Raw genomic sequence first — 15,617 nt, forward strand, 5'->3', positions numbered from 1 at the left:
GAGGAGTGCGGGCGGAGCGTGAGTATCGATGGAGAGGCGGAGGGTTGGAGACGGACACGCTGTGTCATGGCGGCGGCCGCCGCTCTGTCTCCCCCTGCCTTTAGCTCGCTGCCTGCGCCGGGAAAGGGCAGGGATCAGACGGCTCGCTTTCTCGCTCGTAAAACTCATTTGTCAGTCTTCCTCTTCTTTTGGGAGCTTTCGGCGAGGGGTGATGTTCCTTGAAGGAAACTTCATGATGACCCCTTTAAACCAGCCTCGGTTTTCTATCCAGAGGCTAATCGCTAGTGACTCCAGCTGAAGGGCACCCCGTGGCTTTTTCTTTCTCTCTCCCGCACCTTTGTGACTCCTGTTTTCACAGGAATTGTACCTGTTTCAACAAGAATATTGCTGTATTCTGGATGGTACTTTGCTGTTTGAGTTGTATTCAGAATGTTTATGTACGTAGATGTACAATAGGTTTTATGCGAGTTATTTATATGGTGATGAAATATGAAACCAATATCCTCTTACTGTAATCCAAAATACAGTAATGTTCCTTTAGCATGAGAATTGTAGCGATGAGACTGTCTAACTTCTAATGACAGTGCAGTTCTATATTTTATTACAGAAAGCTATTGTATTTAGAATTACATAAACGTTGCTGTTAAATAAATACTATATGTACCTGTAATAATGCTGTCATTTGAATTTAAATAAAGTGCAAATCTAAATCGTTTCACACCGTTACGTGATGTTTTCAAGTTGCCCTTGATTTCCCAACCGTAATGGATGCTGGAAAGTGCAGATATTCTCCCACTGCAGCCGTTCTCAGCAGATTAGAGCTGTAGAGGGTGCGTGTTGAGTGTTCTGTGCCCCGCCTGTCCTGTGCTGTGTTATGTAAAAGTCCTTGTCTGCCATTTTGTGAAGCGACGCCATGCATTACCCCAGATGATTCGAGATGATTGAACTGCTGAGTTCCTGTAGACACGCACAGCGAGGGAAGATGCCTGATGTTTCCCTGTGATAATTACTCGCCCAACCTTGGTTAGGACACCTGTCCCTTGTTTCATTTCCCTCCAGTATCACTTACATGCAGATGCGACTGCTATGGGGGTGTAGCACATTTCTCCCACAGGGATAAGCACACGCACACACACATACACACACACGCTCACACACACACATTCACACACACACACACACACACACACACACACCCATACACACACAGATGCGCACGCACACACGCACACACACACACACATACACACACACAGATGCGCACTCACACACGCACACACACACGCAAACATGCACACACACACGGATGCACACGCACATGCACACATGCACACGCACACATGCACGCACACACACACGCACACACACACACACACACACAGAGCTTTCTCTTGGGTAAGTGTTGACATGCTTGCACTTCCCTTCCCACCGGGGTTAAAGGTTAAAGGGCACGGCCTCACCACAAGCAGCAGAAGAGCACTGTGTAGGAGCAGGTGTGAGGGAAGCTGGCAGCTGAAAGTTGTTGCTGGTACGACTGTGTGTGGGATTTATTTTGTTGTTGAAGCCAAGTTTTATTATTATTTATTTTACATTTTTGCATTTAGCAGAAGCTTTTATCCAGAACAGCTTACACAGACTATATTTTTGCGATTTGTTTATTGGGCTGGATGTTTCCCTGAAGAAATTCAGGTTAAGCGCTTTGCTGAAGGGGACAGTAGCACCTCCCCCCAGCTGGGACTCTACATTTGGACATTCATGTTCTACAGAAGAGTCTTGATAAGTTACTGGGACAATTTACCTCATCAAATGTGTTTCAGCTACCGTCTCACTTTACAAAAGCTTGAAATTCAGTAAGCATGCACTCAGGTGTAGAAGTTTTTATTTCTCATGGACTTTCTTGCAAGCAACTTTCTGTTTTGCCCATAGAGTCTGTGTCCCTGGTTGTGTGTTCAATGGCAGTGTAAAGAGATATTGTTATTCCCTGCTGAAAGAAACCACTCAATCAAGGTTTTGAAACAGCTGGAAGCTGGTTGATTAGTTCAGACCGACTCCCAGCTTCACATGGTTGAGCTGGTTGACCAGTTCAGACCAGCTCAAGCTACATTTTGAATCAGTTCAGACCAACTCCCAGCTCATACCCAGCTAGGCCAACTTTATGACCAACTTGGCCATGCTGGTTAACCAGCTCATACCCAACTAGTCCAGCTGAAGACCATTTTAAGCTTAATTTTCAAGATAGAGTTTACAGTCAGATAAACACCATTGCATGGTATACATGTCAAATTCTCTCAATGGCAGTCACACTCTCCTTCCCAGCTGTACTGCGTGGTCCAGTAGAGAGCGTGTGGGTCCTTGTATGTTAGAAATTAGTTTATGCCTATAATGCCTTTCCCCCTTTCCTCCTGTGGTGCAATAAATTTAATTAGAGGTAAGAGTGCTGGGAGCCAATGGCATAAAGACAAGGGCACAGTGGTCTTTAACAGGCAATGAGATTAGCTCTGGAGCTTTATTGCGTTATGCTATATTAACAGGACAGATACTTGTCATTACTGTATGATGAAGACAAGTGACTAAGCTAAAAGGAAAATAGAAATACTGTATACGTGGAACACAGAAAATAGAAATACTGTATACGTGGAACACAGAAAATAGAAAATGTGATACATATGGAGGCCATAACTTTATTAAAGCTGGATATTCGGATATCTGTATGTATTTTATCTTCACTCTGAATATATAGCCTCAGTGAGCACTTTATTAGGTTTTTATTACTTATTCTGCTGCTGTAGCCTATCCGCTTAGAGGTTTGACACGTTGTGTGTTCAGAGATGCTCTTCTGCATATCACTGTTATAATGCATGGTTATTTGCCTTACTGTCATGTTCTTGTCAGCTTTGACCAGTCTGGCCCTTCTCCTCTGACATTTTTGCCCACGGAACTGCTGCTCACTGGCTGTTTTTTGTTTTTGGAACCATTCTCTTCAAATTCTAGAGACCTTGTGCGTGAAAATCCCAGGAGATCAGCAGTTTCTGAGATGCTCAAACCGCCCTGTCTGGCACCAACAATCATTCCACAGTCAGAGTAACTTAGATCACATTTCTTCACCATTCTGACATTTGGTCTGAAAAACAGCTGAACCTCTTGACCACGTCGACCATACATTTAGTTGCTGCCACATGATTGGCTGATTTCCTCACTGTGTGTAGATCAGCCAATCATGTAGTGCAGGATTAGCCTTACTATATATACATTTTACTATGAATATATAGATGCAAATCCTGAATGTATAACTTTGTAATTTTGTAACTTTGTAAGGCATATAGCTAAAAACATAATGGTTTTGATGACAAGTCTTTTGGCAGAATTACTTTTTCATGTGAACATTTAGAATCATTATTGGAATTTTGTCTCCAGGTTGTCCCCAAAGAGGGGTTTGGACATTTTGTGCAGTAACTAAGTAAACTTTGTTCAAGGCATTGATTTAGCTAAATCAATGCACACACTCACATGTGCGCGCACACACACACACACACACACACACAGACACACACAAACACAGTATGTGTTTGTTTTCCTGAAGATTGAATCCCATCTTTTTACCCACTTTTTTCAGTTTTGTATCTTACTCCGTATTTACATTTAATCAACCCAGCAATTGCAGATTTGTCTCAGTACATATTTTTATCTTACCAACTCTTCCTGTGATTGCATGGAAAAATACTGTAATTTTTCTCTGCTCCTGTGCTGTATTCTATGCATATTCCTACAGTACAAACAAGAAAAATATACTTTCTCTCATCTGTCTGTGTGCATAGTGTTTACCTCTTTAGGGAAAACTACCTTCACAGCCCTTTCCATCCTTCATTTGTGTATTCTGAATTCCTAAGTGTCTTAGGTGTCTTAGTCCTAGCCAGTTTTTTACAGCATACAGTGCAACCTACAGTGCTAATTCTGCTCATTTACTCGAAACTACAAATGTGCGATAGGCTGGATCTTATGCGTACATAGATATACTTTCATCATATCTGTGTCCCAGATTATGAATACAACAGAAATAGATATAACTTTGTCAGCAAACAGTTTTATACAAAAGCAACGTTTTAAAATTGCAAAGTGCTTATTTATTTCCATGTGCATTGATACTTAACTCATCCCTCTCTTGAGGATATTTGAACTTACTTTTTTTTACTATTTGAATTTACTCACTCAAATATTCCAGGCATTCCTTAGTGCGGTACACTAAGTACAAATAGTGATCGTATGGGTGGGGCTGTGCTTTCAAAACTCTTAAAGGCCATTTGTCACAAATACAAAATACAATTACTATCAGCGCGCTTTCAGCGGAAGGAAAACGAAGAAGATAAATTGCCTCTCAAGAGTTTGTCAAATATAGCTCTCAGGCATGCATGCATGGGCGTGTACCATCTGTTTACGGAAATGCACATGAATGTGTTAACTATGCATTGAAATAAACAAGATGATAATAAATAACAATTCCCTTGGATGTATACATCATAAAAATATTCAAATATTCATATTTATTCATAAGTGATACGTGATAACCTTCAGGCTACACCTCACCAAGGTGAACTCATACAAGAACACTTTATTCTTCTATTTTTATTGTTCCTGTCTTATAACATGATTTTCTCATCAAGCGTTTTACCCACCACTGTGTGGTTGTGACAAATTGAATTAGCTCAATCTGTCACGATTATGCCGTTCAGTGCAGTGATCTGCTTTGCTGTTTAGTGGAGATAACCTTTTGGCAGATATTGAGGACTGAGGTAGAGCTAGATATAGGCCTACAGTAGGTGTGCAAAATGGAACCCGGTTCCCCACTGTTTTGCAATAGCTGAGTGCTAATCATGCAGAAATATCCTGTTTAATCCAATAGAAATGTGGTTCAGAACGTACAGTGCAGTCCATAAGTATTTGGACGGTGACAAATTATTTTGTTGTTTTGGCTCTGTACTCCAGCACATTGAATTTTAAATAAAAACAAAACCACTTACAAACTTTTACTCGCTCTTTTGTGCATTAACTAACTATGAAACAAAACATCCAAGAAAAATTGGAGTAGCCAATTGTCCAATCACTTTTGGTTGGTTTGAATCCCGGTGTAGCCACAATAAGATCCGCACAGCCGTTGGGCCCTTAACCCTACATTGCTCCAGGGGAGGATTGTCTCCTGCTTAGACTAATCAACTCTACGTCGCTCTGGATGAGAGCGTCTGCCAAATGCCAATAATGTAATGTAATGTTAATGCAGCAATGCTTGAAAGGCTGGGGGTTCATATAAAAGCTGAAAATCTGCACACCTGATATTTCACTGCAGGTGCAAGAGGAGAAAAAATAAACTCAATGCGACAACTGCACACTGCGAAAATCATTTATTTTAATGAACGTGAATTCTGCAGTGTTCTTTTCCGTATGCACTGGGTTTCTCTTTCCGAAGGCTGGGGGTTTATAACATTTCCACTGGAGGTAGGCTGGGTGTGCAGAGAAGTAAAAAGAAGCTTTTTTACTCAGTGTCCTTTGTATTAGCTGCTTTTTATTGCAGAAAATGACAAGGCAAAGTATGACAATAACAATACAGAGAACTGCATGGAAAATTTACCGTTGGCATGAATTGTCCTATGCATTGATTATAGCAGATTCCTGAGTGAATAATATCATATTGAAATGGGTTGCCATCGCAAAATCTATTGCTGATTAAAATGCACTTAGCAGTAATAGAAATGTGAACAACTGCTTACCTCAGAAGTTGAAGTTTGCACGTTCATTGCTTTTTAGTGTGCTGCAGGTTAATGTGCTGAAGATGTTATTTAATGTTCTGAATATAATACTTAAGTTATACAATGACTGATTGAAAGCAATCAAACCTTGTTTTAGCAAATACTGTTTGGTTACACTCTGGTTGTTGTACATGGGATACGCATTTCTGCTGTAAAATAATTCAGTGTGGTTCATGGAATGATTACATTTGGTCTTGGATCTCATATTACTGCTGATTAAATAATTTAATCAAACAGACATGCAGTTTACCGACTGTAAGGCTACACTGCACACACTGCAGATTAGTAATACCAGGAGTTTGTGTGCTTTGACCTGAAATCAGTCAACCAGCTGGGAAAGGGGCATTTTCTCAATTCTTCAAAGAGATTCAAGCCACAGTAAACTACTACAACTACTAATACCAATAGTACTACTTCTGTTACTGATGCTACCACCACGACGACTACTGCTGCTGCTGCTGCTGCTGCTGCTGCTGCTACTACTACTACTACTGCTACTACTGCTGCTACTACTACTACTGCTGCTACTACTGCTGCTACTACTACTACTGCTGCTACTACTACTACTGCTGCTACTACTACTACTGCTGCTACTACTGCTACTACTACTGCTGCTGCTGCTACTACTACTACTACTACTGCTACTGCTACTGCTACTGCTGCTACTACTACTACTACTACTACTGCTACTACTACTGCTGCTGCTGCTGCTGCTGCTGCTACTACTACTACTACTGCTACTACTACTACTGCTGCTGCTGCTGCTGCTGCTGCTACTACTACTACTACTACTGCTGCTACTACTGCTGCTGCTACTACTACTACTACTACTACTATTGCTGCTACTACTACTACTATCACTACTGCTGCTACTACTAATGCTATGACTACTACCACTGCTGCTACTATGAATAATAATAGTAACAACAACAGCAATAATAATAATAATAATAATAAATAAGTACTGTATACTGTTTCAGATCCAAAAGAAAAGTTCAGTTTGTGCCAATCTTAATGTATGACATAATGGCTCATGTACCCCAGATGAAAGCAATTCATTCCCTCGCTAATTAAGCCTGAAATGCTTTCTGCAAACGCAGCTCCCCTTGCTGGGAGTCAATCTTTTATTAAGTCTTCTTCCTCTCGCAAATTGGCGGTGTAACAAGGGTACCCTTCTGTTCTACCTGCAGTCATTTATATGATGAAACGTTAAGCCCGTTGGCCATGGTCTTTCACAAGCCCTCCAGATATGTGTATTTTACCTTCAAATAAGCAACTTAATAAATATTTATTGATTGCGCGCCGTTGAAGATATGACTAGACCGTAGGTACTGTTGATGTAAGTACTGTTTTAGCTTTCATGAATTCAGCAGTGGTCCGGTTCGGTGCTTGCCCGGACTCTAATTGCCATGGTGCAGCTCCAGTGGTGTCGAGACCAATGAATTATACATGACAAACAATTCAACAGATGTCCCATTATTGCCACAGTGTGAGATGCTGGTACGAGTGTATTATTCAGAAGGCAGTTATACAAGGTGCACAAGGTTACAGTCAGAATATAGCCACTTATTTAAATAAGGGACCTGGATACAACAAAACAAAACAAAGGTTGATGAGCTTTTCTTTAAAACAGGGATTTTTAGAAAATAAGATAAAGAACTGTGAAAAAATAACAACTTTTAACCTCCGTCCTTTCAAAACAATATTTTATTTTGCCGTATGTAGGCTTTGCAATATTTAACACACTTAACATTTAACCTATGTTCCTACCATTGGAAGAATCCAGCAAATAACAATATAATAATAAAAGTACAATCACAACGCTTTTTCAACTTAAACATAAACATGCACGACGGCATTGAATTCAAAAACATATATATTTCTTTTTTCGTATGGCCAATAAATAATAATGTCAGTTGTGCACTTGCTGTCTTTTTCCCAATGTAATTCATGTTTCACACTTTTAGTATTTTTGTGAATGTTATTTTTATTGGACCGGGTCCAATGAAACTACATCCAATTTTTCTGTGGAAAAAAGGCTGTGAGAGAATATGGAGCAGAGCGATCCGTTACACGCCCGCTGACCGGAGACCGGTCACAGCTGCACGACGCGGCCTAAACGAGGTCCCCTCAAACTCCCGCCTCGCTGAGCACGGTGCCTCTGTCTCCCCGATACTGTACAAACGTGTTGCTTTTCCAGTGACTGTGTGAAAAAAGGGGTTTTCACTCATTATCACCTGTTTCGTAAGGCTCAAAAATGCACGTTCACATGAGATAAATATACTCCCTGTATTTCATTTTTAATAAGAATAACATGAAGTATATGACTGATGTGTCTTTCAGTTATAGCTAATTGACAGTTCTCATTACAACGCCCAGACAGTTTGGGTGAACTTTTAATGTTGAAAAATTTAGGCGTATAAAAATAAGTTTTAAAATACATTTAAATGACTGAATAATAAAATAAAATTATGGACATTTATTTTGCTGTTGCCTAACGACAACAGGCAAGTGTCACATTCAACCACCATGTTACTCCTTTAACATTGAATATTAAAAAGATGAGGAAAAGAGCCAAGCAATGTAGCAGGGTAGGCGGGTCACCATGTTTTAAATGCATGAGTATCGGCCAACAGTATGGTGGTCTGATTGTAGTTGAAGAGAACATTCTTCTCCTTTCCAGCCCGTTGGTTTATTTATTTACTTTTTCACCAGTAGATTCAAGATGATTTCATATTTTATTAAAAGTCGAAATCAAGTGTGTTAATAAATTAATAATGAATGAATTCAAATTAATTTCTTGTAGTTCATTCATTTTTAATTATGTGTGAGAACCTGGCTAGCAATTTAATCATTCCAGCAGTTGTGAAATATTTATAAAATTCTTATTAATCTTTAATAAACGGACACTTGAGAAATCAACTCAGTAATTAAGGAATAAATACCATGTAAGTAAACAGAGGAGAAGAACATGGTGGCATGGACGGAACAGCTACAGTCTGTGATACGTAACTCATATCTCTTGGTTCTTAAGCTCATCCTTGAGGTCATTTGACCTTTTTTTGTGAATGCTTTGAATTATTGTCCTCCTGGAACATCTACCCATGACCCAATATGACTCCTGGGAGAGACATATTGTCTAATGTCTAATCTGTCTAATCTGGTATTAGATGGAGTCCATGATGGTATATATCCTAACAGTCGTCCTATTGCCCCTGGAAGAAAAACACCTTTTTTTCTGCATGAACTTCTGTTTGCACCAAACCCAAATCAAAGTTCCAATGATGTTTTGCTAAACTACATTTGTGGGTTGATGAGAGTAGAGGCCTGGTATGGAGGTGGCCTTTAATTGTAATTCTGGAGATGTGGTGACCCCAATTTGCAACACACCTCTGCAATTCTCCAACTGTGATCTTTGGAGATTTTAATTTATTTTGTGTTTGGCTCTCTAACCGTCCTCCTTACTGTGCGTGGGGGTGAAATGCACTTGAAACCTCTGTCAGGCAGGTTCAAAACCACTTCAGTTACTTTAGATGTCTTCATTATTATCTTTATGGTTGAGATGGGTATTTTTAGGCCAGCTGTTGAACAGATATCTCAATATAAAGAATTATGAAGTGTGTTTGATAGGATCTTGCACATAATTCAGTCCTATTTCTGCCATTTCTCTCACAAATTAACATGAATTGTGGCTAATGATATCAGTAATTAAGACAGACACAGTATCTTCTGTTCTCTTTTAAATGAGATTTTCAACAGGAGAGCATACATCCTGAACCTCTGCATGTATGCATGTATGGTGCGTGTGTGTGTGTGTGTGTGTGTGTGTGTGTGTGGGTATATTTATGTATGGTGTGTGACAATGCATGTATGGTGTGTGTTTGTGTGAGTGTTTGTGTGTTTGTGTGAGTGTTTGTGTGTTTGTGTGAGTGTTTGTGTATATGTGTGTGTGTGTGTGTGTGTGTGTGTGCGTGTGTGCGTGTGTGTGTGTGTCTGTGTAAGAGAGAGAGAGTGCGTGTCCATGTGTGTGTGAGAGAGTGTGTGTGTGAGAGTGTGTGCGTCTATGTGTGTGTGTGTGCGTGCGTGCGTGCGTGTGTGTGTGTGTGTGGGTGCGTGCGTGCGCGCGTGTGTGTGTCTGTGTAAGAGAGAGAGAGTGCATGTCCGTGTGTGTGAGAGAGTGTGTGTGAGAGTGTGTGCCTGTGTGTGTGTGTGTGTGTCTGTGTGAGAGAGAGTGCGTGTCCGTGTGTGTGAGAGAGTGTGTGTGTGAGAGTGTGTGCGTCTGTGTGTGTGTGTGTGTGCGTGTGTGTGTGTGTGTGTGCGTCTATGCGTGTGTGCGTGTGTGTGTGTCTGTGTGAGAGAGAGTGCGTGTCCATGTGTGTGTGTGCGTGCGTGCGTGCGTGTGTGTGTGTGTGTGCATGCATGCGTGTGTGTGTGAGAGAGTGTGTGTGTGTGTGTGTGCGCATATGTGTGTGTGTGTGAGAGAGAGTGTGTGTGTGTGTGTGTGTGTGTGTGTGTGTGTGTGTGTGTGAGTGTGAGTGTGTGAGTGTGCGTGCGTGCGTGTGTCCGTGGGTGTGTGTGTGTGTGCACGTGTGACTGTGTGCGTCTATGTGTGCGTGTGTGCGTGTGTGTGTGTGCGTGTGTGCATGTGTGCGCGTGCGTGTGTGTGTGTGTGGGTGTGTGTGTGTGTGTGTGTGTGGGTGTGGGTGTGTGTGCATGTGTGTGTGTGTGTGTGTGTGTGTGTGTGTGTGTGTGTGTGTGAGAGTGTGTGTGTGTGTGTGTGTGTGTGTGTGTGTGTGAGAGGAGTTCTCAACAGCCAGGCTCAGCGCGAGGGGTGGGTGTGTGTGTGTGTGTGAGGAGTTCTCAACAGGTCATTTAAAAATACACCCCATCACTGACTTCATATCTCGCTGCCATGATAGCATTTTAGGTGATGATCAGTTGCACCACCTCTATCCACTGCAAATAAATGGCATGTAATAACACCGGTGAACAGATATATACGCTAGTGCACACACAGACACAAACTGAATCTCATCTTGCTACGTGAAACATGTGTCATGGGTTTGCAACATCTTCCAATGTGTTTTGAAGAATCTATTGAATATGTTGGTGCTGATATTCGAACAGTATGCTGTACAAAGTACCCGAATCGAACAGTATGCTTAAAGTACAGAAAAGTTACGAAGTAACTGCAGACATTAGCAACAGTGCTGGGTATAGTTGTGATGTTGTTGACTCGCAGTTGACTCTTGAACAACATGTTGATGTTAATATGGAGCTTGTCTATGACTGTGTCACATGCGATGTTTCATTTATAAAGAAACGGTTATTTGCTGGCTATCAGTAGCTAAATAAAAAAATGTCTGTGTGTGTGTATGTCTGTGAATGTCTGTGTGTGTGTGTGTGTGGGTGTGTGTTTTTTGGAAATGTGCGTCTATCAATTACAGCATAATTAATTTAACATTTAGAGTTCAGCTGCCAAAGTAACAAAGTGAGTAGATGTAACTGCAGTCTGATTAAATACCACTATTTTATTCATGCGTTCAGTCTAGAGAGTAATTAACGTGGGACGCAAAATTGGGGGTTGTGTAATTATACATTATCTGTAGAACTCTGCCCCTCAAATTAACCACAGTCATAAACTTGAACATCAGCTTAACACCAACTCAACCAAGTCGCACAGGCCTAGTCAGCCAAAACTGTCTTATTGCTTCTTCTTGGTTTAGTTTGTTCACCATTAATCTACAGGGATCAAGTTCTTACTTTCCTTTAGGGTTTTCAGCGCATTTCTCCCTGGTTATGGTTTTGCACTTGTGCGTTGTACGTCGCTCTGGCTAAGCGCATCTGCCGAATGCCTGCAGCGTAATGTCATGCGGTTCTCCATTTGTTACCGTTTCTGGTTACACGGTACTGCTCTACTACCGTAGGTTTGTGAATGTATTGTGGATTCGGCGCTGACTTGGTGTTGTTGTTTCACACAGACGTGATTCACACCGTGGGCCCTGTGGCGCGAGGGCATGTGGGAAAGTCCCAGAAAGAGCTGCTGAGGGACTGCTATCAACACTCTCTGAAGCTGCTGAAGGAAAATGGCCTCCGCTCCGTGGTGAGTACCGGCTGCATCTCCCTTAATGGAAAACAACCTTCGCCCGGCCTTCTTACCGAAGCTGACCACACGCCACCAAGCTGTCACAACATATCTCCTCTTTTTCCTACATTTGCTTTGTTATGAAGAGAACCGACAGCACAGGGAGAAATGTACACATATATATATTTTTCTCAAATGAGTTTTCAGCGACAGTGTTTGGTCAATTCAACGTGACCTGCGTAGTTGACGCTGACTTGCAATAACTGTTTTCCATGGACGTGTGAGAAATGGGTTTCCCTGTAATGTGGCCACAGGCTGCAGTCTGTGCGTTCGTCTCCATATCTCAATGACAGGACTCATTGCAGAGAAGTCTTATGTAAGACAGTCACGCAACAGAGGATTCAGGGCCTCTATTCTATTCCTCGGTTAAATTAAAGTATTACGAACTGACATGTTTCGGCAGACTTGAAAGCGTATTCTTAAACATGCAGTTATTATTGTTGTTTTTGCTAATTGTAGCTCACTGGTTGTATTTGAGTTGCATGGTTCCTTCCACAGCTTGGGGAAAAAGACAATATGGCAAACATAAAGCATAGTTATACGATATAAAGCAGATTCATACTATATAAAGCAGAGTTGTACTATATAAAGCAAAGACATTTTATATAAAGCAGATTTATACAATATAAAGCAGAGTTATACAATAAAAGCAAAGACATTCTATAAAAAGCATATATAAATCATGATTTTAGTAGGCCCCTTCGGTTTTTTTATTTTAAATATGTTTTGCACAAATGCATGATGGAAATTTTTTTTTGTTCTAATTGTGTTCCCTTCTAATTGTGCTGTCTGCATTATGTTTAATATATGGAAAAACTGTGAAAATAACTATGATTCAGCGCTCCACGCACCTGTGGCTCAATGCTGGGTTCTGCATGTCCTTTAAACATGGCACTGTCTTTCTTTATTTTAAATTCCACACTGCGAGCAGGTGTCTGAAGGGTATCATATTCATTTATTTATTTTAATATGAATAATATTACATTAATATGTGTGCTATTTGTGTTGTGTCTCTCGCTGGGCTATTTTGACCTTTTTTTAATGCCATGTGTGATGTCTGAGGGAAAAAAAAATAATGTTGTGTACCTCTAGAAGCTGCAAACTCTCAACTTGGAAATCACTGCCTGATCTCTGTTCTCTGTTTTGGTAAATAAGATATTTGAGAATACACAAAACTACCCAAGCCTCTGTTGGCTTCAACCGAGGTGATACACAGAATCTGCATAGTCAAGTCGGTGAAATACGGCTTGTCTCCATTTAGTTATTTACGGATCACTCTATCAGAAGTATGAAAGCTCCCAGACACAGAAGCATTTTGCCTGAGGAACAATCCTTGAACTAGATGGGGTTCTTCTCTGCAATCCCAGGGTTCCTTTTGGAACTTTTCTGAGATTGTACGGTTCTGTATGTTAGTCTGTTCTGAGGTGAGTGCTGCAATCTTGGGAATTTGTCTCCACACTCCAGTTGCCATAAATTAGCTTAATAGACAAGAAACACTCAATTGTCACTTCTGCGATTTATTTTTCAAGAGTATAAGCACTGCCATGTTGTTAATGTAGCTAATGGAATTCATGTGGAGGAGCAGGGTAACTGCAGGTTAAACGCAGTCCTGGGTACTGTAGGGACATGTAGTGATGGGTGCCTTGGGAAATGTAGTGACAGGTAGTGCTGGGAAATGTAGTCATTGGTGCTATGGGAAATGTGATGGTTGGTTCTGTTAGGGTATAGTGCTGGGGGAATTTAGTCTGATGTGAGCTGTAGTAAAAAGTGGCATTATGTCATTAGATTGTTCTTATCCTAAGTAAATGCTGTATGCATGTTCTAGGCATTTTCTGAGTGTGCAGTTTGTTGAAGCTTGGGTACTGATGTGTGGCAAAATGGAGCAGGTACAAACAATAAAGTAGACAGCCATTTTGGAAGTAGTTTTCTGCCTGAAAATTGAGCTGGTCAAGCTGGTCATAAACCTGGTCTAGCTGGGTAAACCAGCCACCATGTCTTTCAAAACATAGCTTGAGCTTGGTCTGACCTGGTCAACCAGCTAAACCATGTTGAGCTGGCAACTGGTCTAAATTCACAAATCAGTTACCAACTGTTTCAAAACCTAGCTTGAGCTGTTTTTTTCAGCCGGGGTAGCATGTAATGTCCATGTCTCCCCTGAAAGATGAGGACGGACGCATTGTCTGCATGAACCGGGTGAAACCGAGGACAGAGTTTGGGTCTGTGCTCGAGGATGGACGCATTGTCTCCATAAACACGGTGAAACCGAGGACAGAGTTTGGGTCTGTGCTCGAGAGAAAGCATCGAAAAGGACAAGGAAGGGGGGATGGAAAGAGCGGTAAACCATTTTTGTTTTTCTCGCTTGTCGCAAAACCCGTTAATTTATCACTCTGGCTCAGATGCGTTCCAGCGATGTATGTGGTTTCATTCCTCATTTATTTATGCAATAATTCACCTGTTTATAAAAACAGATTTTTTGTTTTCACCCAGAGACAGCCGATGCTGGCAAATATATTTTCACAGCTGTTAGAGATCCAGTTATCCCTTTGTGAAAACACTGCATGGCTGTGATTGACTGGACCCCAGTGGAAGATCTCAGTCTCTCTCAGCAGAAACCCCTTTCCTTCGTCTCTGCTTTTCTTCCTGTGCAGGCAGGCAGACAGCAAAAGAAAGAGCTCTCGTCTGATGGTGTTGTGAAACAAAATGGCCGTACTCCCTGCTGAAAAAACTATTTTTTGAAACAGCTCAGACAAGCTACTGGCACTAGCTGGTTCACCAGCTCACACCCAGCTAGACCAGCTTCATGACCAGCTTGGCCATGCAGGTTGACCAGCTCATACTCGGCTATACCAGCTTATGACCAACTTGACCAGATTTAAAATAGCTGGATTTTTACAGCAGGGTTGTGATTTCAGCAGGGCGTCTGATTCCTCTGAAGGTGGGGCTTGTGTACACAGCACTTTCACCGTGAATCCAGCTTCAGAAGGTTTAGGAGGGCTCTGCTCTGGAACCTTCCCCAGGAGATTTTCTTTTTTTTTTGGGGGGGTGGAGTTTGAATCTGGGTGGCAGCGCAGCAACTCAAAGAGAGGCCGGCTTGGGGAAAAACCCCAGACAGGTGTCTCTCTAATGGAGATTCCAGGGAATTACAAAGGGATGGAAGTCAAAACAAGACTGAACATAAAATAAACTCGAGAGTATAAAAGATTACCGGCTAATCTGTTGACTGTAGAATCCAAGCCACTCTTCACAGTCAGGTACCGTGGACGTACGGCTTACAGAAAAATAGAAACAATAATATATAAAACTAAATAAGCAGAAAGAATGTGTGGCCTGTGGTGCATGTGTGTATCAGGTCTCCTGAGAAGGGCACAGACACGTCTGGGAAGGCAAGAGGCCAGGCGATGTCAGAGGACCTGGGGAACAGCTGTCAGCTTGATGTGTGCTGAGAATGAACTGATACATTTTCTCACTTCGTGCCGTTCAAGGTCTTTAGAACTGAAGAACCGGTCCGAATTTACAGTACTCCGGTTGTGCTGTAGTTCCACAGAGGCTGGTGTTACTAACTAATTACAAACTGCTCTTCCATGACATATATAGTGGGTAGTCTGATGGTAACTGGTTTATATTGAGCTAAACAATTATTTGCATTGAGGCTACAAGTAGTAATAATTTGCAGG

At 41.5% G+C, this 15,617-nt stretch overlaps 1 protein-coding gene across 2 annotated transcripts in view; it reads left to right on the plus strand.

Annotated features, from left to right (window-relative positions):
- macrod2 (mono-ADP ribosylhydrolase 2) overlaps nucleotides 1-15,617 on the plus strand; it is a 597,810-nt gene that overhangs the window by 404,465 nt on the left and 177,728 nt on the right. For both annotated transcript variants that reach the window (XM_061228932.1, XM_061228933.1), the window contains exon 6: nucleotides 11,780-11,901. In XM_061228932.1, the coding sequence (XP_061084916.1) occupies nucleotides 11,780-11,901 (122 nt within the window). The remainder of the gene's footprint in view (nucleotides 1-11,779; nucleotides 11,902-15,617) is intronic.

This window comes from Conger conger, chromosome 18, assembly GCF_963514075.1.
Source record: "Conger conger chromosome 18, fConCon1.1, whole genome shotgun sequence".
Taxonomy (NCBI): domain Eukaryota; kingdom Metazoa; phylum Chordata; class Actinopteri; order Anguilliformes; family Congridae; genus Conger; species Conger conger.